The sequence below is a fragment of the Canis lupus genome, chromosome 18, assembly GCF_003254725.2.
Source record: "Canis lupus dingo isolate Sandy chromosome 18, ASM325472v2, whole genome shotgun sequence".
Taxonomy (NCBI): Eukaryota; Metazoa; Chordata; class Mammalia; order Carnivora; family Canidae; genus Canis; species Canis lupus.
In genome coordinates this window covers 41,253,322-41,279,936 of record NC_064260.1, presented here as the reverse complement: position 1 = coordinate 41,279,936, position 26,615 = coordinate 41,253,322, and the positions used below count along the sequence as shown (strand labels likewise).

Below are 26,615 nucleotides of genomic sequence, written 5' to 3'. Positions count from 1 at the left end.
AACTCTTTGAGGACCCTCCACACAGTTTTCCAGAGTGAAGAAAGGGGAAACCTCTTGCACTGTTGGTGGGAATATGAACTGTATGTTAGTTTCTATATGGTGTGGGACAGATGAAAATTATAATAGACAATCATTTAAAAATATACTCAATTTACTTCAAGATTGATAAGAAAGAAATAATAAATGAAATAATGATAATTAATGAGTCAAATTTGGGGTTTTCTGTCTGATTTTGACCATGAAACTCCATTTTTAGCCTGGACCTTCAAGAAGCTATAAAAACATATTAGTCGATTTTTGGTTCTCCCAAAGGCCATCTCCTCTAGAGAAGAATTGGTAATTAGAAGTGTGCTCAATTTTCCTCTTAAGGGTTCTTGTCCCTGGAAGGATTCTCTGATGCATTGGGCTTCCAGAATGGAGATCACTATCTTGGGCTTTGGAACTCTAAGGCAAGCTTCTCAGTGAAGAATTTGTGGGATCATCTGGAAGAGGTATTCTTTCCATATTCCTCATTCTGTACCTTGCCCATGTGTAACAGGGACAGTTTATCTTACCCTTCACTGCCTTTGGCATTTAAGAATACATTGAGATACAGAGAATAAAGCAATCTGAGGTCCAGGAAAAAGTGGCAAAACTTAGCTTTGAATACTATATTTAAATACTATATTGAAGTTTAATTGAGTGTCCACTAAGAGAAGTTTTGAAGTACCTATTCCTTCAGAGTTTTAGAAAGAGAAGGAATCATCTGTGAGATTGTTAGAGTACTGTTAAAGGTCAGAGTTTTGGACTTTTCATGATTTTATGGTTCCTTTTCTCTTTCTTTCATTTTTTTAAAGGTAAAGCATTCCTCCCTGGAGTTTTAATCACCTATACCACATAGATGGAGAATAAAAGAAATGTGACTGAATTTATTTTAATAGGTCTTACACAGAACCCCACAATGCAGAATATAGTATTTCTGGGATTTTTGATTCTGTACATGGTAACACTCTCAGGCAACCTGCTCATTGTGGTTACCATTACCACCAGCCAGGCTCTGAACTCCCCCATGTACTTCTTTCTGACTCATCTTTCCGTGATAGACACAATTTATTCTTCCTCTTCAGCTCCTAAGCTGATTGTGGACTCCCTTCATGAAAAGAAAGTTATCTCCTTTAATGGGTGTATGGCTCAAGTCTATGCAGAACACATTTTTGGTGCTACGGAGATCATCCTGCTGATAGTGATGGCCTATGATCGCTATGTGGCCATCTGCAAACCTCTTCACTATACTACTGTCATGAACCATAGGCTGTGCATTCTCCTGCTGGGCGTGGCCTGGACTGGAGGATTTCTCCATGCAACCATTCAGATCCTCTTCACAGTCTGGCTGCCCTTCTGTGGACCCAATGTCATAGATCATTTCATGTGTGATTTGTACCCTTTGTTGAAACTTGTCTGCATGGACACTCATACCCTTGGTCTCTTTGTTGCTCTCAACAGTGGTTTCATCTGCCTTTTAAACTTCCTCCTATTGGTGGTGTCCTATGTGGTCATCCTGTATTCCCTAAAGAACTATAGCTTGGAGGGGAGGCGCAAAGCACTTTCCACCTGTGTCTCTCACATTACAGTGGTTGTTTTCTCCTTTGTGCCTTGCATATTTGTGTATCTGCGCCCAGTGACCACTTTGCCCATTGATAAAGCTGTTGCTGTCTTTTACACTATGGTGGTCCCAATGTTAAATCCCTTAATCTACACCCTCAGAAATGCTGAGGTAAAAAATGCTATGAGGAAGCTCTGGAGAAAAAACGTGACTTCAGATAATGAATAAACAGAATCTTTGAGCACCACACCTAGAAGTAATAGAGGTAATCTAGTGCAAGCCTCTTGATCTACAGATGAAGACATCAACTCTAACAAGGAGTTGGAAAACATCAGCAGATAACCACTTAAGCACAGAACTACGGCTTGGACTGGAATCCAGACTTACTGTCTCTTATCCCATACTCTTGTCATCACAATTTACTGCTTTTTAATCCATAGATATTTACCTATTACTTGAAAATCTCAAATATCTTTAGAAGCTAGAACATATGAATCTAGAATATTGGATTGGTATTAAAATAATCTTATGTTTGTTTTTTTAAAAGATTTTAAAAAATCTATTCGTGATATACACAGAGAGGCAGAGACACAGGCAGAGGGAGAAGCAGGCTCCATGCAGGGAGCCTGAAGCGGGTGATCCGGATCTCCAGGATCACACCCTGGGCTGAAGGCGGCGCTAAACCGCTGAGAAGTCAATCAGAGAAGGACAAACATTATATGGTCTCATTCATTTGGGAAATATAAAAAATAGTGAAAGGGAATAAAGGGGAAAGGAGAGAAAATGAGTGGGAAATATCAGAGAGGGTGACAGAACATGAGAGACAGCTAACTCTGGGTAATGAACAAGGGGTAGTGGAAAGGGAGGTGGGCGTGGGGTTGGGGTGACTGGCTGATGGGCCTGAGGGGGCACTTGATGGGATGAACACATTAACCTATATGTTGGCAAATTGAACTCCAATAAAAAGAAATTAAAAAATAATCTTATGTAATAGTGAGATGTTGATTACTACTGATTATTGAGAATAACAGGGTTAATGATATTCCTTCATTTTGGGCTCTGGTATCAATATAACTTCTTTCTTTTGTGATTTTTTTTGCTTATTACATTTTGGTTGTACAGTAAAAAAAGATAGTATTTATCAAATGCCTATAAAGCCTATAGGTGTATTAGGTATTTTCCATATTGTAGCACTCAGGGCCCATATAGGAGACAGATAACACAGTAATTTGAAAAGGGGATGTTTACATACAATTGTTTGCTATATCAGAGCATTAACTGGAAATGGCTAATGATTACTCCAAAGAACACCCTGGGACTGAGAGATGAATATCAAAGAAAGGAACATGTTTAGAAGGTAGAATCCTTCCCCAAGGCAGGGATTCATCTTTTGGAGAAGGAGTAGTTGTTGCCCATTGGATGGTGAAGTTCACTAGCTTGTCTTGGGCCAGAACTAGTTCATGGTAGATGGAGAGAGACTGACAGGCAAAAAAGGGACTAGTAAGGTGGGAACATCCCACTGGGTCACTGGTTGTCTGAGGCAGGTAAACAGAGGACTGTGGCCTGGACTGACAAGCAGGAAACAACCCTCAAGGTTGCAGTTGGACCAAGGCTGGTGGAAAACACCCCAATTATGGTGCAGATCAACTGAACTGAGAACCTGATTTCTGGGTGCCTGTGAGATTCCCTGGAACCTGCCTGCATAAGTGCCACTGAAACTCATTGGGAAGTCATCCATGGAGGTGGCAGTGTCAATACCACTAGATGTCTTTCCGGCCTCTTCCCTCAAGTACACACTCTTGGAAATGATATAGAGCAAGCTGAGATAAGAAACATATCCGAGAAATCATTACCAGCCCATAGTCAATAAGCTTTTCCCCTATATTTTCTTCTATCAGTTTTATGACTTCAGGTCTTACATTAAGTCTTTAATCCATTTTGAGGTGATTTTTGTACCTGGTACAAGGATCCAATTTCATTCTTTTGCATGTAAATATCCAGTTTTCCTAATACGATTTATTGAAGAGACTATCCTTTCCTCCTGAGTAGTCTTTTTTTTTAAGATTTTTATTTATTTATTCATAAGAGACACAGAGAGAGGGAGAGAAGCAGAGACACAGGCATGTGTCTCCATGCAAGAAGCCCTGTGTGGGATTCGATCTCGGGACTCCAGGATCGCACCCTGGGCCGAAGGCAGGTGCAGGTGCTAAACTGCTGAGCCACCCAGGGATCCCTCTCCTGAATAGTCTTGATATCCTTGTCAAATATATATATTTAAGGATTTTGTTTATTTATTTATTTGAGAGAGAGAGAGAGAGAGAGAGTGAGAGAACACAAGCAGGGGAAGTGGGGGAGGGAGAAGCAGACTCCCAACTGAGCAGGGACCCTGATGCAGGGTTTGATCCCAGGACCCTGGGATTATGACACAAGCTGAAGGCAGATGCTTAACTGACTGAGCTACCCAGGAACCCTGATAATCTTGTCAAATATTAATTGGCTATGTATGTAAGGGTTTATTTTTGGGCTCTCAATTCTATTCTATTTAAATAGGTATCTATTTTTATTCTAGTACCATAGTGGTTCCATTACTACAGTTTGAAATATAGTAGTTTGAAGTCAGGAAATGGAAGTGTGATGCTTTCAACTTTGTCTTCTTTCTCAGGGTTGCTTTGGCAATTTAAGGTTTTTGGTGGTTTCAGATGTATTTTAGGATTGTTTCATTTCTGTGACAAATATCATTTGAATTTTGGTAGGCATTTTATTGAATCTATGGATGGCTTTGGGTAATGTAAACGTTTTATATTTTATTTATTTTTAAAAATATTTTATTTATTTATTCATGAGAGACACAGAAGGAGAGAGGCAGAGACACAGGCAGAGGGAGAAGCAGGCTCCATGCAGGGTACATGATGTGGGACTTGATCCCAGGACTCCAGGATTATGCTCTGGGTGGAAGGCAGTCACCCAACCACTGAGCCACCCAGGCATCCCTGTTAACGTTTTAACAATATTAATTTTTCCAATATATGAACATGGGATATTTCCATTTGCTTGTGTCTTTTTCAATTTCTTCAATCAATGTCTTATAGTTTTAAGTGTAGAGATTTTTCATTTATTGATTACATTTATTCCTAAGTATTTTTTCTTTTTGATGCTATAGTAAATGGAATTATTTTCTTCATTTCCTTTTTGTTTTTTTTTTAATAACAAATTTATTTTTTATTGGTGTTCAATTTGCCAACATACAGAATAACACCCAGTGCTCATCCCGTCAAGTGCCCCCCTCAGTGCTGGTCACCCATTCACCCCCACCCCCCACCCTCCTCCCCTTCCACCACCCCTAGTTCGTTCATTTCCTTTTTGTATAGTTTATTGTTAATGTAAAGAAATGCAAAGAATTTTTGTATGTATTCTGCATCTCTACTGAATTTATTTATTCGTTTTAATAGTTTTTGTGTGTGTGGAGGTTAGGGTTTTCCACATATATGATTATGTCATTTTTGTAGATATAATTTTTCCTTTTTCTTTCCAATTTGGATGTCTTATTTATTTTTCTTGTCTGATGGCTCTTGCTGGTACTTCAAGTACTATGTTGAATAGAAGTGGCATGGGCTTCCTTTCCTTGTACTGGATCTCAGAGGAAAAGCTATTAGTTTTCTCCCATTGATTATCATGTTAGCAGTGGGCTTTTTGTAAATGGTCTTTTTTTATGTGTTGAGGAAACTTCCTTCGAATTCTTTTGTTGAGAATTTTAATCATGAAAGGTGGTTGAACTTTATTAAATACATTCTGTCTCTATCGAGATGATTACATGATCATCTCATTCATGCTACTCACTCCTGCTTATGAAATATTCCCAATCACTGGTCATCTGACCCTCCTTGAACACTCCTAAGCAGTCATGTTTTAAAAAAAATCTTCCTTTATATCAAGTCAAAGAGTATGCTTCTATAAATTTCACCATGTGTAATAGGAAATCTAGTCCTTTTTCCCTATGATTGCCCTTTTAAGTATATATAAAAATAGCTATCATGTGTACCCAAGTCTTTTCTTCTCTAGATTAAATATCTTCAGTTACTATAACCATTATTTACACATCATGATTTTTGATCCTTCATGATACTGTCACATTATTGACTTATTAAACATGTCTAGCAAATAGAAAAATAAAAATAAAAAAATAAAAAATCAATATCAAATTTATTTGCATATTTTAAACTCAAATCTAGCATCATGGGGCTAATCCCCCTTGGTCATGGCGCATGGTCTTGAATGCCTTGAATTCAGTTTTGCTGAGGTTTAATTTTTGACCAATAAAATTTATGAGTCTTTGCATGTCTGAAAATGAATTTTATTCTCATATTTATATCCTATGTTGCATGAAACAGAATTACTGGTTACAGCTTTTTTCCTTGAGAACATAAAAGATTTTTTCATTAGCTCCTAATTTCTACTTTTGTTAACAAAAATTCTGATGCCAATCTGATTTTTAAAATTTCTTTCATAGCCTGTTTTTATTTTATAGATTTGGTATCCTACTGAATTTCTAATAATAGACAAATTGACATTTCTATAGTTTGATTTTTGGATTTTTTTTGCTTTTTTTCTTTCTAAAAATGTCAAAATTGCTATTTGATAGACCACCCATAGTTGACCAAATCACACTTTCCATAACTGATATCTGATACTTTTATGGCTTTAATTGCCATCTATATACTCAAGGTTCCTACACTACCAGAGTGTAGGGCTCCAAACTTTCACATCCCAATCATCACTGCAACCTCTAACTACTCTCCTTTGCTAGTCTTATCCCCTTCAATCCATTTCCCACCCTGTAGCCAGAGTTATCATTCTGAAACTCAAATCTAACTGTACCACTCTCTGGATTAAAAACAAACTTTCAATGTTTTTGAATTGGTTAGCCATATTGAATTGACTAGGTTTCCTCCATATTCTTTGTTACCTCCTGGCCTTTTTTATGTATTCCATTTTCCAGGACACTCTGCCAATTGACTTATTTCCACCACTGGGTTCTGCTTGTTATGTTTTTTCATCTAGGAATCTTCTGATCCTATATGTCCCTCCAATGTAGCTTCATAGCACCTCGTGACTCCACTCTCTTACCATTTGTAACACTTGTAAAACTTCCTCCTGGGATTCTTTCAATGGAATCTTCACAAGGTCTGTGAAGGGAAAATCTGGTTCTCTTTTTATTCACAACTGAAGCCCCAGCAGCTATCAACATGCCTGATACATTTCTTGGGCTCAAAAATATTTGTTGATAAATTAAGGAAGGACAAAAGGAACGGATGGTATATGTTTATCCTGAGACTTGTGTTTAGAAAGAGCCACATATTTTAATAAAGATGTGGTACCAAAAACTAAACTGATTGGGACACCTGGGTCGCTCATGGTTGAGCATCTGTCTTTGTTTTTTTTTTTAACAAAATAATTTTTATTGGTGTTCAATTTACCAACATACAGAATAACACCCAGTGCTCATCCCGTCAAGTGTCCCCCTCAGTGCCCGTCACCCACTCACCCCCACCCCCCGCCCTCCTCCCCTTCCACCACCCCTAGTTCGTTTCCCAGAGTTAGGAGTCTTTATGTTCTATCTCCCTTTCTGATATTTCCCACACATTTCTTCTCCCTTCCCTTTTATTCCCTTTCACTATTATTTATATTCCCCAAATGAATGAGAACAGCATCTGTCTTTGGCTCAGGTTTTGATCCCGAGGTTCTGGGATCGCATCCTCCAGGGGGCTCCCCGCTGGGAGCCCGCTTCTCCCTCTGCCTGTGTCTGTGCTTCTCTCTGTGTCTCTCATGAATAAATAAATAAAATATTTAAGAAAGTAAGCTGATTAACAAAAAATCATAACATAAGCAGGCCACATTCATAAGATACTAAAATGTCACCGAAGGTGGGAGAATACCAAGGTAAACTCTGCTTATATATTGAGAATTATAGTTTAAATTTATTTTCCATCCTTAGTATAAGCAGGAATAAAAACAAATTGTAGTTCCCCTGAGAGCCTAACCAGAATTCTCCTTAGAATTGAATCAGATAAAAGTGGGAAAGAATTCCCTAGCTTCCAGTACTACTTTCTTGCTCTTTATTTTTGAATTTTTCATCTCCTTTATACTTTTCATTCATTCATTCATTCATTCATTCACTCAATATTTATTGTGCACCAGACATCATGCTACCTCGTAGAGACTATTGTTACATAGTAGGCAAGTACTTTAGAGAAAATGACTGTATATTTAATAAATAGAATTTTCTGTCTGAAATAAAAATATTCTTTGAGTCATTACTGTTTCTGATATGGTAACAGTGTAATATGACTGATATGAGCAATAAAAAATGGTTCTGAAGCCTACAAGGGAACTTGGAAACCTGGCCTAATCTTCACTTATCCCTTCAGAGGTTAAATGGCTAATGCTTTTATAGCCCTAAACAGTTACATGCCATAATGTTATAGGCAACATGTACAATCAATTGTGATATGTGAAAACAAGCAGTTATTCCTGAAAAACTATTAGGCTTTTTTGTTGTAGATAATGAACTAGTATATTTGCCTGGCATTTAACAGCATTTAAGAACATTATCTGGGAAATCAGTCAGTTCTGATTATTACTGGCTTTCCAGTGTATTGGTATCTTTCCTTTTCTCTGTTTCCTCACATGTTTCCCCTTTCTATCAGTTTCTATAATCAGTGATGATAGCAGGGCCTACCTCCTTGGATTTTTATAGAGATTATTACTTGATAACAATAAATTCTATTATTTCTTTAAGTTGTTATTAGAAGGAAAGCCTATGAATCCGTATATATGGTTGAAGCTAGTAAAACTAAACCCCAATTTGGTAGAGTTTTCTGAATATGCAAAGTGGTCCTGGGTTATATTTTCTCTTTTCTTACATCCATTGCTGCTACTCTCAATACAGAATTTATGATTCATAGTGGTTAATTTATTTCTCCCTCCCTTAGGCATTCCTTGTGGAAATCATCCAAAATGTCATTTTGGCCTTTGTTTCCATTGAATCAATGTTGAGCCCCAGGCACGTTTATTTGTCACCTGAAATAGCTTTCTTACTACACAATTTCCTAATAGCATTTTTCATTTGGGCATTTCTCAAGGTATAGATTAAGGGGTTTAACATGGGAGTTATAATAGTGTAGAACACTGCAACTGCTTTATCAATGGATAATGTAGCTGCGGGTCTCATGTACACAAATATGCAGGGCACAAAGAATAGGACGACCACTGTGATGTGGGAGACACAGGTGGAGAGGGCTTTGCGCTTTGCCTCCAAGTTGTGATTCCGGAGGGAGCGTAGAATGACCACATAGGAGACCATTAAGAGGAGGAAGTTTAGCAGACAGATGAATCCACTGTTGGCAGCAACGAAGAGCCCTAAAGTGTGGGTATCAGTGCAGGCAAGATTGAGCAAAGGATTCAGATCACACATAAAATGATCTATGACATTTGGACCACAAAAGGGTAATTGGAAAATGAAGAGGATCTGTATAGTTGCATGAAGAAAGCCTCCAACCCACACCACTCCCATTAACAGGCCACACACTCGCCGATTCATGATGGTTGTGTAGTGCAGTGGCTTGCAGATAGCCACATAACGGTCATAGGCCATCACAGTAAGCAGGATGCCTTCAGCACCTCCAAAAAAATGTTCCCCAAATATTTGGGTCATGCATCCATTGTACAGGGTAGTCTTCTTTTCATGGAGGGAATCTATGATCAGTTTGGGAGTATTGACAGAGGAGTAGCAGGCATCAATAAAGGAGAGATAGGCCAGGAAAAAGTACATGGGGGATCCCAACAATGGGCTGGCAGTGATGGTGATCACAATGAGCATATTACCTACCACAGTGATGGTGTAGATGACAAAAAACACAACAAATACAATTTTCTGCATCTTTGGATTCTCTGTAAGCCCCAGTAGAACAAACTCTGTCACATTGTTCCTAATCTCCATGTGCTTCACCTGATAGTTAATTATATTGCCTGAAAAGAAAATAATTTTTATTAATGCAACCTTGAATTTGCTGAACTCACCATTCTAATATGTAATACATTCTTGGATTCTATTGAACTGTGAATTCTTTTGAGGTTGTGTGTATGTTGGAAATAAAGATTCTGAGTGCTTGAAAATTATTCAGATTGCCTCTCAGTTGAAGTTTGTTAAGATTATGGGCATATGGAACTTTTGGAAACACACAGGCAGGAGACTACATGTGCACAATAAATCATCCCAGATGACCAAGAGTCTAAATTGAAGTAGTAGATTGTACACACCACGGTAGCCAAACCTGAGGTGTGGTGGTAGATGGATGTCTCCAAATACAGAACCTCAGACTTTTCTCTTTAATTTCTTGGAAATGGAGAACCATGGAAGGTAACTAAGAACATGATTGGGGGATAAAGAAGACTGTGAAGGGAGGAATCTTGGATTTTATTCTTGTAAAGATCTTTGTGTGCTTTGCCTGAAATGATTTGAGGTTCATTTAGGGGGTGGAAGGAAGACACAGGAATCCCAGTGGCAGACTATTCATAGTAGTTGAATAAAGAGTAACAGGGCAATGGTGATGGGAATGTATTGGATGGATACAAGAGCTACTTTCATGTAATCATAATGCATGTTTCCTAAGTCCAATGACTTTAGAATAGATAGAAATATATACTTTTGAACAATTGATTGCTGTGTGCATGGTATGTAGCAAGTACTTTGTATACATGGTCCTTTTTCATATGATGACCTGTGTGGTTGGTATTAATATCGTTCATTTTGCAGATGAGGAAACAATCTCAGAGATAAATGTTAATAATTATAACAATGATGGTAATATTAACCAAAGCTAACTGAACACTTAGTGTGCTTTAAGTGTTTTTGCAGATATTTGGTTAGGTAAGCCTCACTACAAACCTACAGGATCGTTCATTTTAATCCCTATTTTACACATTAGGGAATAGAAGCATAGAGAAGAAGTTAAGAATCTTGCCCAATGACTGAGTAGCTAATAAAGGCTGGAGCAAAGAAAGGTCAGGTTATACTTATGGTTATACTTGTTAATTGTTGGCCCTCCAAATTTTTAATCCATGCCCTATATTGTTACTTTACAAGAAACAACAAGTTGAATTAGTCATCTCTTTTTGATATAACCATGATACTTGTAATTACTTTAATAGAATTTTAGAGGCAAGCTTATGTGCAGCAGTTTCATCAGCAGACACACAGCACACACAATGGCATATTGGAACTCACAAATCTTAAAATGTGTTACCCTTTCATTGAACAACCCTTTTTTTTCTTGATCTCTCCTCGAGTACTAAGTCTTTCTTACCGTATCCTCTAAAAAATGGGCTGCCACACTCTTCTGCAAAATATAAAAACCAATTATCCCCGTGGTTAATTGTATTGGTTTGAAAATCAGAAAGACCAGAGTAGAATCCTTGTTCTTCCATTTGTAATTTCTTTTATCTGGGGTGCATTACCTTAGTACCTTACATCCTTGTTTCCTCATCTATAAAGCAAGAATAATAATATCCACCTTACAGGTTATCCTAATTATTTGAAACATTGACCACACTGTTTGGGACACACAAAGGACTTTCATTTAATTTTATGACTGTGATTGCCCCTACTAGATAGGAAGAATTGACAGTTTGGGTAATAATACCACAGAAATATTTAACTATGCAATGAGTTTAGGAAGGATCACCACCAATTTTACACTCAAAGAAACAATAGAGACTTGTGTCATGCATAGAAGTTAATCCCAGGAACTGTTCTCCATGCTTGTGCTTGGACAAACAGCTGGTGATCTTTTTCATTTAATTTTCATATTTGTGGGTTTGTAATGCAATAAAAATGTGTTTTCATTCTTATGATTTTTCTTCATTATTAGGAGGTGTCTTATGGTCAAAGCATGGTGCCTAGTGTCAGAAAGCAGGGTCCTACCATTTTCTTAATGAGCCCCCAATTTTTTAAGTGTCAAATTAGCTAATAATATTCATAAATCATCTTTTGAAGCATTGGATAAGGATAAATTATTCTATTAGTATGTTTGGAAAGTGTCAAAAAATAATGTGTACTATATGTGGGAAGTACTTTAATAAAGTATCAACACTATTGAAAAACTTACCTTAGCTGTCTTGGATGATCTTAGTGATGTTTGGGGGTATTCAGCAACAGTCTCATCTTCAAACTACATCTACTTGTAATAAGTAATTTTCAATATGAAAAATATGTCACACTTGGGAAGGGCCTATTCAGATAATTCACTATCAATTCAACAGTTATTAAGAAACTGTATACAGGGGATCCCTGGGTGGCTCAGCAGTTTAGTTCCTGCCTTTGGTCCAGGGCGCGATCCTGGAGTCCCGGGATCGAGTCCCACGTCGGGCTCCCGGCATGGAGCCTGCTTCTCCCTCTGCCTGTGTCTCTGCCTCTCTCTCTCTATGTCTATCATAAATAAATAAATAAATCTTTTAAAAAAAGAAACTGTATACATTAGATATGTGCAATTTTGGGTAGTATATCATTATTCCTCAATGAGTCTACTAAAATAAAAGAGTACTCTTATGAGTCCAAAATCTTTCCATTGAGCCTAACACCTCAAAACTTTTTCACAGAAAATCTATTTGAAATATGTTTTCTGGTTTTGAATTTAGAATGGATTCACTCGAAACACTACAGAGAAATAATCTATTTATGGCTTTGGTCCTGTGGAGCAAGAGGCAGACAGTGTGGAGAAATTACATTCAGGTGGTTCATTCTGCTCATGATGAATCTTGCTCTGGAGAGGTGAACAGAAACATTTTAACTTTTCCCTGTAAGGATATTTAAAGAGGTTTGCATCAAGGTTCAGGGACCTTGTCTTGGAGCTCTTGTTTCCTCTCCCAGGAATTAATTATCTCCTTTGATGGAAAGGCTTTGTCTTAGAAACAGTATTCTAAGGAGACGTATTGACAAACACTCATTCTTAGGTGGAGAATTGTATTTCCTACACTTGGAACCTAAGCCTGTGAGTCTCCTTCCCCTCTGTGTCCTGGGTTGTTCAGAAAACTGAATGCCAGGGCACTCGAATGGCTCAGGGATTGAGCATCTGCCTTTGGCTCAGGTCATGATCCTGGGACCCTTGGATGAAGAGTCTTGCATCAGGCTCCCTGCAGGGAGCCTACTTCTCCCTCTGCCTATGTCTCTGCCTCTCTCTATGTGCCTCTCATGAATAAATAAATAAAATTACAAAGAGAGAAATAAAGCCAGATTCCATGTAAATAGAAGGATGCCATAATTCCAGTGGATCTGTGATGTAGTTCCCCTGTAGGCTCACATCACAGAGGAGTTTCTCCTTAATAATCAATATTAAATCTTTTTAGGAACCCACTAATGATTCCTTAAGAGCTAGAGCAGTGAGGGCATAAAGCAAATGGACAGCCATTTTAAAGTTCTTGGACCTCTTTTTCTTTGGCTTATTGAAATATCATGAACAAATAAAGTTGTGTGAATTTAAGATGTATAACTTGATATGTTAACATAAGTATACATTGTGAAGTAATCACCACAACCAAGCTATTTAACATTTCATCACTCAGGAAAAAGAGAGAACTTTTCCTCTAAGGTCAGAAACATGACAGGGATGCCCACTCACCACTGTTGTTCAATATAATACTAGAAGTCCTAGCCCCAGCAATCAGAAATCAAAAAGAAACAAAAGGCATTCAAATTGATAAAGAAGGAGCCAAACTCTCTCCCTTCACAGATGACATGATACTTTTTGTGGAAAACCCAAAGACTCCACCACAAAATTACTAAAACTCATACCACAATTCAGCAAAGTGGCTGGATATAAAAATCAATGCACAGAAATAAGTTGCATTTCTATACACTAACAATGAGACAGAAGAAAGAGAAATTAAGGAATCAATCCCATTTATAACTGCACCAAAATCATAAGATATGTAGGAATAAACCTAACCAAAGAAGTAAAGGATCTGTACTCTAAAAACTATAGAACACTTATGAAAGAAAAAGAAGACACAAAGGAATAGAGAAACCTTCCATGCTCATGGATTGGAAGAATAGTTAATGTTAAAATGTCTATGCTACCCAGAGCAATCTATGCATTCAATGCAATCCCTATCAGAATACCATTGACATTTTTCACAAAACTGGAAAAAGTAATCCTAAAATTTGTATGGAATCAAAAAAGACCCTGAGGTCCCTGAGCCAGAGGAATCTTGAAGAAGAAAACTAAAACTGGTGCATCTCAATGTCAGACTTCAAGCCATATTACAAAGCTGTGATCATCAAGACCGTATGTACTGGCACAAAAATAGGCACTTATGTCAGTGGAACAGAATAGAGAACCCAGAAATGGACTCTCAACTCTATGGTCATCTCATCTTTGACAAAGCAGGAAAGAGTATCCAATGGAGAAAAGACAGTCTTTTCAACAAGTGGTGTTTGGATAATTGGACAGTCACATGTAGAATGAAACCAGACAAAAATGAATTGAAAATGGATGAAAGATCTACATGTGAGACAAGAATCCATCAAAATTGTAGAGGAAAACAGAGGTGGCAACCTCTTTGATCTCAGCTGCAGGAACTTCTTGCTAGACACATCTCCAAAAACAATGGAAACAAAACCAAAAAACTATTTGGACTTCATCAAGCTAAAAAGCTTCTGCACAACAAAGGAAACACTCAACAAATCTAAAGGAAACTTATAGAATGGGAGAAGATATTTGCAAATGACATATCACATAAAGGAAAACCTTTTTTAGTATCCAAAACCTATAAAGAAATACTTAGATAATAATACACTTATACTTGGTGACTTCAATCTAGCTCTTTCTATACTCGATAGGTCTTCTAAGCAAAACATCTCCAAAGAAACGAGGGCTTTAAATGATACACTGGACCAGATGGATTTCACAGATATCTACAGAACTTTACATCCAAACTCAACTGAATACACATTCTTCTCAAGCGCACATGGAACTTTCTCCAGAATAGACCACATATTGGGTCACAAATCGGGTCTGAACCGATACCAAAAGATTGGGATTGTCCCCTGCATATTCTCGGACCATAATGCCTTGAAATTAGAACTAAATCACAACAAGAAGTTTGGAAGGACCTCAAACACATGGAGGTTAAGGACCATCCTGCTAAAAGATAAAAGGGTCAACCAGGAAATTAAGGAAGAATTAAAAAGATTCATGGAAACTAATGAGAATGAAGATACAACCGTTCAAAATCTTTGGGATGCAGCAAAAGCAGTCCTAAGGGGGAAATACATCGCAATACAAGCATCCATTCAAAAACTGGAAAGAACTCAAATACAAAAGCTAACCTTACACATAAAGGAGCTAGAGAAAAAACAGCAAATAGATCCTACACCCAAGAGAAGAAGGGAGTTAATAAAGATGCGAGCAGAACTCAACGAAATCGAGACCAGAAGAACTGTGGAACAGATCAACAGAACCAGGAGTTGGTTCTTTGAAAGAATTAATAAGATAGATAAACCATTAGCCAGCCTTATTAAAAAGAAGAGAGAGAAGACTCAAATTAATAAAATCATGAATGAGAAAGGAGAGATCACTACCAACACCAAGGAAATACAAACGATTTTAAAAACATATTATGAACAGCTATATGCCAATAAATTAGGCAATCTAGAAGAAATGGACGCATTCCTGGAAAGCCACAAACTACCAAAACTGGAACAGGAAGAAATAGAAAACCTGAACAGGCCAATAACCAGGGAGGAAATTGAAGCAGTCATCAAAAACCTCCCAAGACACAAGAGTCCAGGGCCAGATGGCTTCCCAGGAGAATTTTATCAAACGTTTAAAGAAGAAATCATACCTATTCTCCTAAAGCTGTTTGGAAAGATAGAAAGAGATGGAGTACTTCCAAATTCGTTCTATGAAGCCAGCATCACCTTAATTCCAAAGCCAGACAAAGACCCCACCAAAAAGGAGAATTACAGACCAATATCCCTGATGAACATGGATGCAAAAATTCTCAACAAGATACTGGCCAATAGGATCCAACAGTACATTAAGAAAATTATTCACCATGACCAAGTAGGATTTATCCCTGGGACACAAGGCTGGTTCAACACCCGTAAAACAATCAATGTGATTCATCATATCAGCAAGAGAAAAACCAAGAACCATATGATCCTCTCATTGGATGCAGAGAAAGCATTTGACAAAATACAGCATCCATTCCTGATCAAAACTCTTCAGAGTGTAGGGATAGAGGGAACATTCCTCGACATCTTAAAAGCCATCTATGAAAAGCCCACAGCAAATATCATTCTCAATGGGGAAGCACTGGGAGCCTTTCCCCTAAGATCAGGAACAAGACAGGGATGTCCACTCTCACTACTGCTATTCAACATAGTACTGGAAGTCCTAGCCTCAGCAATCAGACAACAAAAAGACATTAAAGGCATTCAAATTGGCAAAGAAGAAGTCAAACTCTCCCTCTTCGCCGATGACATGATACTCTACATAGAAAACCCAAAAGTCTCCACCCCAAGATTGCTAGAACTCATACAGCAATTCGGTAGCGTGGCAGGATACAAAATCAATGCCCAGAAATCAATGGCATTTCTATACACTAACAATGAGACTGAAGAAAGAGAAATTAAGGAGTCAATCCCATTTACAATTGCACCCAAAAGCATAAGATACCTAGGAATAAACCTCACCAAAGATGTAAAGGATCTATACCCTAAAAACTATAGAACACTTCTGAAAGAAATTGAGGAAGACACAAAGAGATGGAAAAATATTCCATGCTCATGGATTGGCAGAATTAATATTGTGAAAATGTCAATGTTACCCAGGGCAATATACACGTTTAATGCAATCCCTATCAAAATACCATGGACTTTCTTCAGAGAGTTAGAACAAATTATTTTAAGATTTGTGTGGAATCAGAAAAGACCCCGAATAGCCAGGGGAATTTTAAAAAAGATAACCATATCTGGGGGCATCACAATGCCAGATTTCAGGTTGTACTACAAAGCTGTGGTCATCAAGACAGTGTGGTACTGGCACAAAAACAGACGCATAGATCAATGGAACAGAATAGAGAATCCAGAAGTGGACCCTGAACTTTATGGGCAACTAATATTCGATAAAGGAGGAAAGACTATCCATTGGAAGAAAGACAGTCTCTTCAATAAATGGTGCTGGGAAAATTGGACATCCACATGCAGAAGAATGAAACTAGACCACTCTCTTTCACCATACACAAAGATAAACTCAAAATGGATGAAAGATCTAAATGTGAGACAAGATTCCATCAAAATCCTAGAGAAGAACACAGGCAACACCCTTTTTGAACTCGGCCATAGTAACTTCTTGCAAGATACATCCACGAAGGCAAAAGAAACAAAAGCAAAAATGAACTATTGGGACTTCATCAAGATAAGAAGCTTTTGCACAGCTAAGGATACAGTCAACAAAACTCAAAGACAACCTACAGAATGGGAGAAGATATTTGCAAATGACATATCAGATAAAGGGCTAGTTTCCAAGATCTATAAAGAACGTATTAAACTCAACACCAAAGAAACAAACAATCCAATCATGAAATGGGCAAAAGACATGAACAGAAATCTCACAGACGAAGACATAGACATGGCCAACATGCATATGAGAAAATGCTCTGCATCACTTGCCATCAGGGAAATACAAATCAAAACCACAATGAGATACCACCTCACTCCAGTGAGAATGGGGAAAATTAACAAGGCAGGAAACAACAAATGTTGGAGAGGATGCGGAGAAAAGGGAACCCTCTTACACTGTTGGTGGGAATGTGAACTGGTGCAGCCACTCTGGAAAACTGTGTGGAGGTTCCTCAAAGAGTTAAAAATAGACCTGCCCTACGACCCAGCAATTGCACTGTTTGGGATTTACCCCAAAGATACAAATGCAATGAAACGCCGGGACACCTGGACCCCGATGTTTATAGCAGCAATGGCCACGATAGCCAAACTGTGGAAGGAGCCTCGGTGTCCAACGAAAGATGAATGGATAAAGAAGATGTGGTTTATGTAAACAATGGAATATTACTCAGCTATTAGAAATGACAAATACCCACCATTTGCTTCAACGTGGATGGAACTGGAGGGTATTATGCTGAGTGAAGTAAGTCAGTCGGAGAAGGACAAACATTATATGTTCTCATTCATTTGGGGAATATAAATAATAGTGAAAGGGTAAATAAGGGAAGGGAGAAGAAATGTGTGGGAAATATCAGAAAGGGAGACAGAACGTAAAGACTGCTAACTCTGGGAAACGAACTAGGGGTGGTAGAAGGGGAGGAGGGCGGGGGGTGGGAGTGAATGGGTGACGGGCACTGGTGGTTATTCTGTATGTTAGTAAATTGAACACCAATAAAAAAAATAAATTAAAAAAAATAATAAAAAAAATAAAAAACTGCAAAAAAAAAAAAAGAACTTATCAAACTAAACATCCAAAAGACAAACAATCCAGTCAAGAAATCGGCAGAAGACATGAACAGACATTTCCCCAAAGGAGACATACAAATGGCCAACAGACACATGAAAAATTCTCTACATCACTTGTCATCAGGAGATGACAAATCAAAACCACAATGAGATACCACCTCACACCAGTCAGAATGGCTAAAATTAAGATAGGAAAAAACAAATGGTGAGGATGTGGATAAAGGGGAAACATCTTACACTGTTGGTGGGAATGCAAGCTGGTGCAGCTACTCTGGAAACAGTATAGAGGTTCCTCAAGAAGTTGAAAATAGAACTACCCTATGATCCAGCCATTGTATTACTAGGTATTTACTCCAAAGGTACAAATGTAAAGATCCAAAGGTGCACCTGCACCTTAATGTTTATAGCATCAATGTCCACAATAGCTGGAAAGAGCTGAGATGTCCATCGACAAATGAATGGACAAAGATGTGTTTTATATAGATGCAAATTGTGTTTACACATTACATATATAATGTAATATTACTCAGCCATCAGAAAGGATGAATACTTACCATTCATGTGGAATATAAGAAACAGTGCAGAGAATCATAGGGGAAGGGAGGGAAAATGGAATAGAAAGAAACCAGAGAGGGAGACAAACCATGAGAGACTCTTAAGTATAGCAAACAACTGAGGGTTGCTGTAGGGGAGGTGGGTAGGAGGATGTGATAATTGGGTGACTGGCATTAAGGAGGTCATGTGATATGATGAGTACCAGGTGTTACATAGAACTGATGAGTTACTGAAGTCTATGCCTGAAACTAATGATGAACTATATGTTGGCTGATTGAATTTAAATAAAAAATATAAAAAAAGTCTATTCTTTAACCATTAAAATACTTTGCTATCTTTGTAAAAAATACATTTGAGTTTATTTATGAACATTCTGTTATGTTTCTAGACATATCTGTTTGTCTTTATGCCAATTAGGACACAATATTGATTCCAGGACCTTAAGAATAAACCTTGAAATTAGATGTCAAATAAGTTCCTCAAATGTGTTCTTTTTTTGAGAGTGATTTGCTATTATAGACACTGTAAAATTTATACATTTTTAAAATAAATTTAGAACAGATTTATTGATTTTTCCAATAATCCTGTTGGGGTTTTTATGGAAATCACATTGAAAATTTACAAATGATATGGTAAAAATATTGGGTTTTCTAGTCCATCACATGTACACATCTCCCTTTATGTATTAAATATTCTTTGCAATATTTTCTACTTTTCATACACCTGTTTTTTTAAGTTATAGACATAGAAGATCAGTTTTAAAGAAAGGTATGAAACCAAATTTTTTCTTCTCTTAGATAACACTCTATTTGTTATGACTTTCAACATGCTCGACTACTAAATTTCAAAAACAAAAATTTACTTACAGTAATTATTTTATAGACTGAGAATTACCTAGCTTTCTGTATTTGTTTTTTATAAATTTATTTTTATTGGTGTTCAATTTACCAACATATTGAATAACACCCACTTCTCATCCCGTCAAGTGCCCACCTCAGTGCCCGGCACCCAGTCACCCCCACCCCCCGCCCACCTCCCCTTCCACCACCCCTAGTTTGTTTCCCAGAAATAGGAGTCTCTCATGTTCTGTCTCCCTCCCTGATATTTCCCACTCATTTTTTCTCCTTTCCCCTTATTCCCTTTCACTATTCTTTAATTTCCCCAAATGAATGAGACCATATAATGCAATTGCACTGCTGGGGATTTACCCTAAAGATACAGATGCAATGAAACGCTGGGACACCTGCACCTGGATGTTTATAGCAGCAATGTCCACAATAGCCAAACTGTGGAAGGAGCCTCAGTGTCCATCGAAAGATGAATGAATAAAGAAGATGTGGTCTATGTATACAATGGAATATTATTCAGCCATTAGAAATGACAAATACCCACCATTTGCTTCGACATGGATGGAACTGGAGGGTATTATGTTGAGTGAAATAAGTCAATGGCAGAAGGACAAACATTATATGGTTTCATACACCTGTTGAATAATTATTACCTATAAGTCACCCTAATATTTTTATTATGTAAATGTAAAAAATGTAACCCTATATTTTGTTTCTTAAATATTGGTTATAATTTCAATTTCTAATTGTTTAATTTTTTTTGCAGAAGTATAGTTGATTTTTTAATATTGACATAAACTGTGGCTTTGCCAAATTCACTGATTGGGTAAATCATTTATTTTAGCACACTTGACATTTTCTCTGTACACAATTATGCCATCTGCACAAAAAATTTTTACAATTTTACTTTTTCATTTCAAGTCTCTATGTGTTTTATTTCTTTTTTTCTTGTTTCAATGATGAGGACCTAGAGTACAATATATAATAGTAAGAGTGTATATCCCTATCCATCTTCAAGATCAAGAGGAGTATACATCATTAATATGATGACATCTATAGATTTTATGAAGATGATTTTTATCAGTTTGAACAAATAATTTTCTATTGTTTATTTACTAACTTCTAAAAGAAACCTTAAATCTGGGTTGAAATTTATCCATTTTTAGGCATCTTTTGACATGATCATGTAGTTCTCCTTTATTCTATAGTGACTTATTTTGAGTGATATTCGAATGTTAAACCAACCTTTATTCTTAGGACAATCTGGGTATGATTTTGGTGCATTATGATTTTTAGAAATTACTGATTAGATTTACTCATATTTTGTTAAAAGTCTTTTGCACATGTTCTTGTAATGTCATTTGTAATTTAGGCAATGCAGGGTCAAATAATGAGCTGCATAGTGTTTTCTCCTCTATGTTTTGAAAGAGTTTGTATAGGATTAGTTTTATTTCCTTACATATTTATTCAGTCAGTCATTTTTTTTAATTGAACATGTCACAAAAGAGGGTTAGTCAAAAAGACCAAAACTCATGTTATCATCACTCTCCTCAGATTCTTCTTTGTCTGTTTCCACTTTCTTCTCCTCATCTGGGGCAGTGATGGCAGATGGAGCCAGACCTCCTGCTGTTGTAGCAGGAACTGCTGGGCAAGTTCACCAGCCCCTGTGTTGTAGGTGAGGCTCCTAATGTTGTCATTGGCCAGGGCCTTTACAAACAAGTCTGGCCAGAAAAGTCGAACATTTACACTGACTGCTTTAATGATGGCATTGATATTTTCCTCCTTAACATTCATCTTCTTGTGATGTAGGCTGAGTAGATGCAGGTGAGGTCTCAAACCAAGGTGATAGTGTGGGCGAGTTGCGGGTAGGCCTTGCTGGGCTTGGTTCTAGTTGCTGGGTGAAGTTAGGGCCTCACCCTGATGTAGACTTACCTTCTTCTGAGGACTGAGAATCTTGGCAGCAGCTAAGGAAAAGCAGCATTCCTTAATTTAAAATATATGGAATTTGAAAAATTGTGTAATTAAAAGTTGAAGCCATTGGGACTGGAGTTATTTACTTATTTTTTAATAATAAATTTATTTTTTATTGGTGTTCAATTTTCCAACATACAGAATAACACCCAGTGCTCATCCTGTCAAGTGCCACGCTCAGTGCCCCTCACCCATTCACCCCCACCCCCCATCCTCCTCCCCTTCCACCACCCCTAGTTTGTTTCCCAGAGTTAGGAGTCTTTATGTTCTGTCTCCCTTTCTGATATTTCCCATACATTTCTTCTCCCTTCCCTTATATTCTCTTTCATTATTATTTATATTCCCCAAATGAATGAGAACATATAATGTTTGTCCTTCTCCGATTGACTTATTTCACTCAGCATAACACCCTCCAGTTCCATCCATGTTGAAGCAAATGGTGGGTATTTGTCATGTCTAATGGCTGCGTAATATTCCATTGTATACATAAACCACATCTTTTTTATCCATTCATCTTTCGATGGGCACCGAGGCTCCTTCCACAGTTTGGCTATCGTGGACATTGCTGCTAGAAACATCGGGGTGCAGGTGTCCCGGCGTTTCATTGCATCTGTATCTTTGGGGTAAATCCCCAACAGTGCAATTGCTGGGTCATAGGGCAGGTCTATTTTTAACTCTTTGAGGAACCTCCACACAGTTTTCCAGAGTGGCTGCACCAGTTCACATTCCCACCAACAGTGTAAGAGGGTTCCCCTTTCTCCGCATCCTCTCCAACATTTGTGGTTTCCTGCCTTATTAATTTTTGCCATTCTCACTGGTGTGAGGTGGTATCACATTGTGGTTTTGATTTGTATTTCCCTGAAGGCAAAAGATACGGAGCATTTTCTCATAGACTTGTTGGCCATGTCTATGTCTTCCTCTGTGAGATTGCTGTCCATGTCTTTTGCCCATTTCATGGTTGGATTGTTTGTTTCTTTGGTGTTGAGTTTAATACGTTCTTTATAGATCTTGGAAACTAGCCCTTTATCTGATACATCATTTGCAAATATCTTCTCCCATTCTGTAGGTTGTCTTTTAGTTTTGTTGATTGTATCCTTTGCTGTGCAAAAGCTTCTTATCTTGATGAAGTCCCAATAGTTCATTTTTGCTTTTGTTTCTTTTGCCTTCGTGGATGTATCTTGCAAGAAGTTACTGTGGCCAAGTTCAAAAAGGGTGTTGCCTGTGTTCTCCTCTAGGATTTTGATGGAATCTTGTCTCACATTTATATTTTTCATCCATTTTGAGTTTATCTTTGTGTATGGTGCAAGAGAGTGGTCTAGTTTCATTCCTCTGCATGTGGATGTCCAATTTTCCCAACACCATTTATTGAAAAGACTGTCTTTCTTCCAATGGATAGTCTTTCCTCCTTTATTGAATATTAGTTGACCATAAAGTTCAGGGTCTACTTCTGGGTTCTCTATTCTGTTCCATTGGTCTATGTGTCTGTTTTTGTGCCAGTACCACACTGTCTTGATGACCAAAGCATTGTAGTACAACCTGAAATCTGGCATTATGATGCCCCCAGATATGGTTGTCTTTTAAAAAATTTCCCTGGATATTTGGGGTCTTTTCTGCTTCCACACAAATCTTAAAATAATTTGTTCTAACTCTCTGAAGAAAGTCCATGGTATTTTGATAGGGATTGCATTAAATGTGTAAATTGTCCTGGGTAACATTGACATTTTCACAATATTAATTCTGCCAATCCATGAGCATGGAATATTTTTCCATCTCTTTGTTTCTTCCTCAATTTCTTTCAGAAGTGTTCTATTGTTTTGAGGGTATAGATCCTTGACCTCTTTGGTTAGGTTTATTCCTAGGTATCTTATGCTTTTGGGTGCAATTATAAATGGGATTGACTCCTTAATATCTCTTTCTTCAGTCTCATTGTTAGTGTATAGAAATGCCATTGATTTCTGGGCATTGATTTTGTATCCTGCCAAGTTGCCAAATTGCTGTATGAGTTCCAGCAATCTTGGGGTGGAGGCTTTTTGGTTTACTATGTAGAGTATCTTGTCATCGGCAAAGAGGGAGAGTTTGACTTCTTCTTTGCCAATTTGAATGCCTTTAATGTCTTTTTGTTGTCTGATTGCTGAAGATAGGACTTCCAGTACTATGTTGAATAGCAGTGGTGAGAGTGGACATCCCCGTCTTGTTCCTGATCTTATGGGAAAGGCTCCCAATGCTTCCCCATTGAGAATGATATTTGCTGTGGGATTTTTGTATATGGCTTTTAAGATGTTGAGGAATGTTCCCTCTATCCCTGCACTCTGAAGAGTTTTGATCAGCAATGGATGCTGTATTTTGTCAAATGCTTTCTCTGCATCTAATGAGAGTATCATATGGTTCTTAGTTTTTGTCTTGCTGATATGATGAATCACATTGATTGTTTTACGAGTGTGGAACCAGCCTTGTATCCTGGGGATAAATCCTACTTGGTCATGGTGAATAATTTTCTTTTTTTTTAATTTATTTTTTATTGGTGTTCAATTTACTAACATACAGAATAACCCCCAGTGCCCGTCACCAATTCACTCCCACCCCCCGCCCTCCTCCCCTTCTACCACCCCTAGTTCGTTTCCCAGAGTTAGCAGTCTTTACGTTCTGTCTCCCTTTCTGATATTTCCCACACATTTCTTCTCTCTTCCCTTATATTCCTTTTCACTATTATTTATATTCCCCAAATGAATGAGAACATATAATGTTTGTCCTTCTCCGACTGACTTACTTCACTCAGCATAATACCCTCCAGTTCCATCCACGTTGAAGCAAATGGTGGGTATTTGTCATTTCTAATAGCTGAGTAATATTCCATTGTATACATAAACCACATCTTCTTTATCCATTCATCTTTCGATGGACACCGAGGCTCCTTCCACAGTTTGGCTATCGTGGCCATTGCTGCTAGAAACATCGGGGTGCAGGTGTCCCGGCGTTTCATTGCATTTGTATCTTTGGGGTAAATCCCCAACAGTGCAATTGCTGGGTCGTAGGGCAGGTATATTTTTAACTGTTTGAGGAACCTCCACACAGTTTTCCAGAGTGGCTGCACCAGTTCACATTCCCACCAACAGTGTATGAGGGTTCCCTTTTCTCCGCATCCTCTCCAACATTTGTTGTTTCCTGCCTTGTTAATTTTCCCCATTCTCACTGGTGTGAGGTGGTATCTCATTGTGGTTTTGATTTGTATTTCCCTGATGGCAAGTGATGCAGAGCATTTTCTCATATGCATGTTGGCCATGTCTATGTCTTCGTCTGTGAGATTTCTGTTCATGTCTTTTGCCCATTTCATGATTGGATTGTTTGTTTCTTTGGTGTTGAGTTTAATACGTTCTTTATAGATCTTGGAAACTAGCCCTTTATCTGATATGTCATTTGCAAATATCTTCTCCCATTCTGTAGGTTGTCTTTGAGTTTTGTTGACTGTATCCTTAGCTGTGCAAAAGCTTCTTATCTTGATGAAGTCCCAATAGTTCATTTTCGCTTTTGTTTCTTTTGCCTTCGTGGATGTATCTTGCAAGAAGTTACTATGGCCTAGTTCAAAAAGTGTGTTGCCTGTGTTCTTCTCTAGGATTTTGATGGAATCTTGTCTCACATTTAGATTTTTCATCCATTTTGAGTTTATCTTTGTGTATGGTGAAAGAGAGTGGTCTAGTTTCATTCTTCTGCATGTGGATGTCCAATTTTCCCAGCACCATTTATTGAAGAGACTGTCTTTCTTCCAATGGATAGTCTTTCCTCCTTATCGAATATTAGTTGACCATAAAGTTCAGGGTCCACTTCTGGATTCTCTATTCTATTCCACTGATCTATGTGTCTGTTTTTGTGCCAGTACCACACTGTCTTGATGACCACAGCTTTGTAGTACAACCTGAAATCTGGCATTGTGATGCCCCCAGATATGGTTTTCTTTTTTAAAATTCCCCTGGCTATTCGGGGTCTTTTCTGATTCCACACAAATCTTAAAATAATTTGTTCTAACTCTCTGAAGAAAGTCCATGGTATTTTGATAGGGATTGCATTAAACGTGTATATTGCCCTGGGTAACATTGACATTTTCACGATATTAATTCTGCCAATCCATGAGCATGGAATATTTTTCCATCTCTTTGTGTCTTCCTCAATTTCTTTCAGAAGTGTTCTATTGTTTTTAAGGTATGGATGCTTTACCTCTTTGGTTAGGTTTATTCCTAGGTATCTTATGCTTTTGGGTGCAATTGTAAATGGGATTGACTCCTTAATTTCTCTTTCTTCAGTCTCATTGTTAGTGTATAGAAATGCCATTGATTTCTGGGCATTGATTTTGTATCCTGCCACGCTACCGAATTGCTGTATGAGTTCTAGCAATCTTGGGGTGGAGACTTTTGGGTTTTCTATGTAGAGTATCATGTCATCGGCGAAGAGGGAGAGTTTGACTTCTTCTTTGCCAATTTGAATGCCTTTAATGTCTTTTTGTTGTCTGATTGCTGAGGCTAGGACTTCCAGTACTATGTTGAACAGCAGTGGTGAGAGTGGACATCCCTGTCTTGTTCCTGATCTTAGGGGAAAGGCTCCCAGTGCTTCCCCATTGAGAATGATATTTGCTGTGGGCTTTTCATAGAAAGCATTTGACAAAATACAGCATCCATTCCTGGTCAAAACTCTTCAGAGTGTAGGGACAGAGGGAACATTCCTCAACATCTTAAAAGCCATCGGTGAATAATTTTCTTAATGTATTGTTGGATCCTATTGGCTAGTATCTTGTTGAGAATTTTTGCATCTATGTTCATCAGGGATATTGGTCTGTAATTCTCCTTTTTGGTGGGTTCTTTGGTTTTGGAATTAAGGTAATGCTGGCCTCATAGAACGAATTTGGAAGTACTCCATCTCTTTCTATCTTTCCAAACAGCTTTAGGAGAATAGGTATGGTTTCTTCTTTAAACGTTTGATAGAATTCCCCTGGGAAGCATCTGGCCCTGGACTCTTGTGTCTTGGGAGGTTTTTGATGACTGCTTCAATTTCCTCCCTGGTTATCGGCCTGTTCAGGTTTTCTATTTCTTCCTGTTCCAGTTTTGGTAGTTTGTGGCTTTCCAGGAATGCGTCCTTTATTCTAGATTGC

At 37.9% G+C, this 26,615-nt stretch overlaps 2 protein-coding genes across 2 annotated transcripts; one reads left to right on the top strand and one right to left on the bottom strand.

Annotated features, from left to right (window-relative positions):
* Positions 1–880: 880 nt before the first annotated feature.
* Positions 881–1,810, top strand: LOC112663593 (olfactory receptor 4C12-like). The gene has a single exon (XM_025452665.3). It carries the CDS (start codon positions 881–883, stop codon positions 1,808–1,810), a length of 930 nt encoding a protein of 309 aa, XP_025308450.3.
* Positions 1,811–8,648: 6,838 nt separating this feature from the next.
* Positions 8,649–9,578, bottom strand: LOC112663594 (olfactory receptor 4C46). Its single transcript, XM_025452666.3, has one exon. It carries the CDS (start codon positions 9,576–9,578, stop codon positions 8,649–8,651), a length of 930 nt encoding a protein of 309 aa, XP_025308451.1.
* Between the last annotated feature and the right edge of the window lie 17,037 nt (positions 9,579–26,615).

What these genes read in the sequence shown, in the direction of transcription:
- LOC112663593 (XM_025452665.3), top strand. Translation starts at nt 881, where the DNA reads ATGGAGAATAAAAGAAATGTGACTGAATTTATTTTAATAGGTCTTACA.
- LOC112663594 (XM_025452666.3), bottom strand. Translation starts at nt 9,578, where the DNA reads ATGGAGATTAGGAACAATGTGACAGAGTTTGTTCTACTGGGGCTTACA.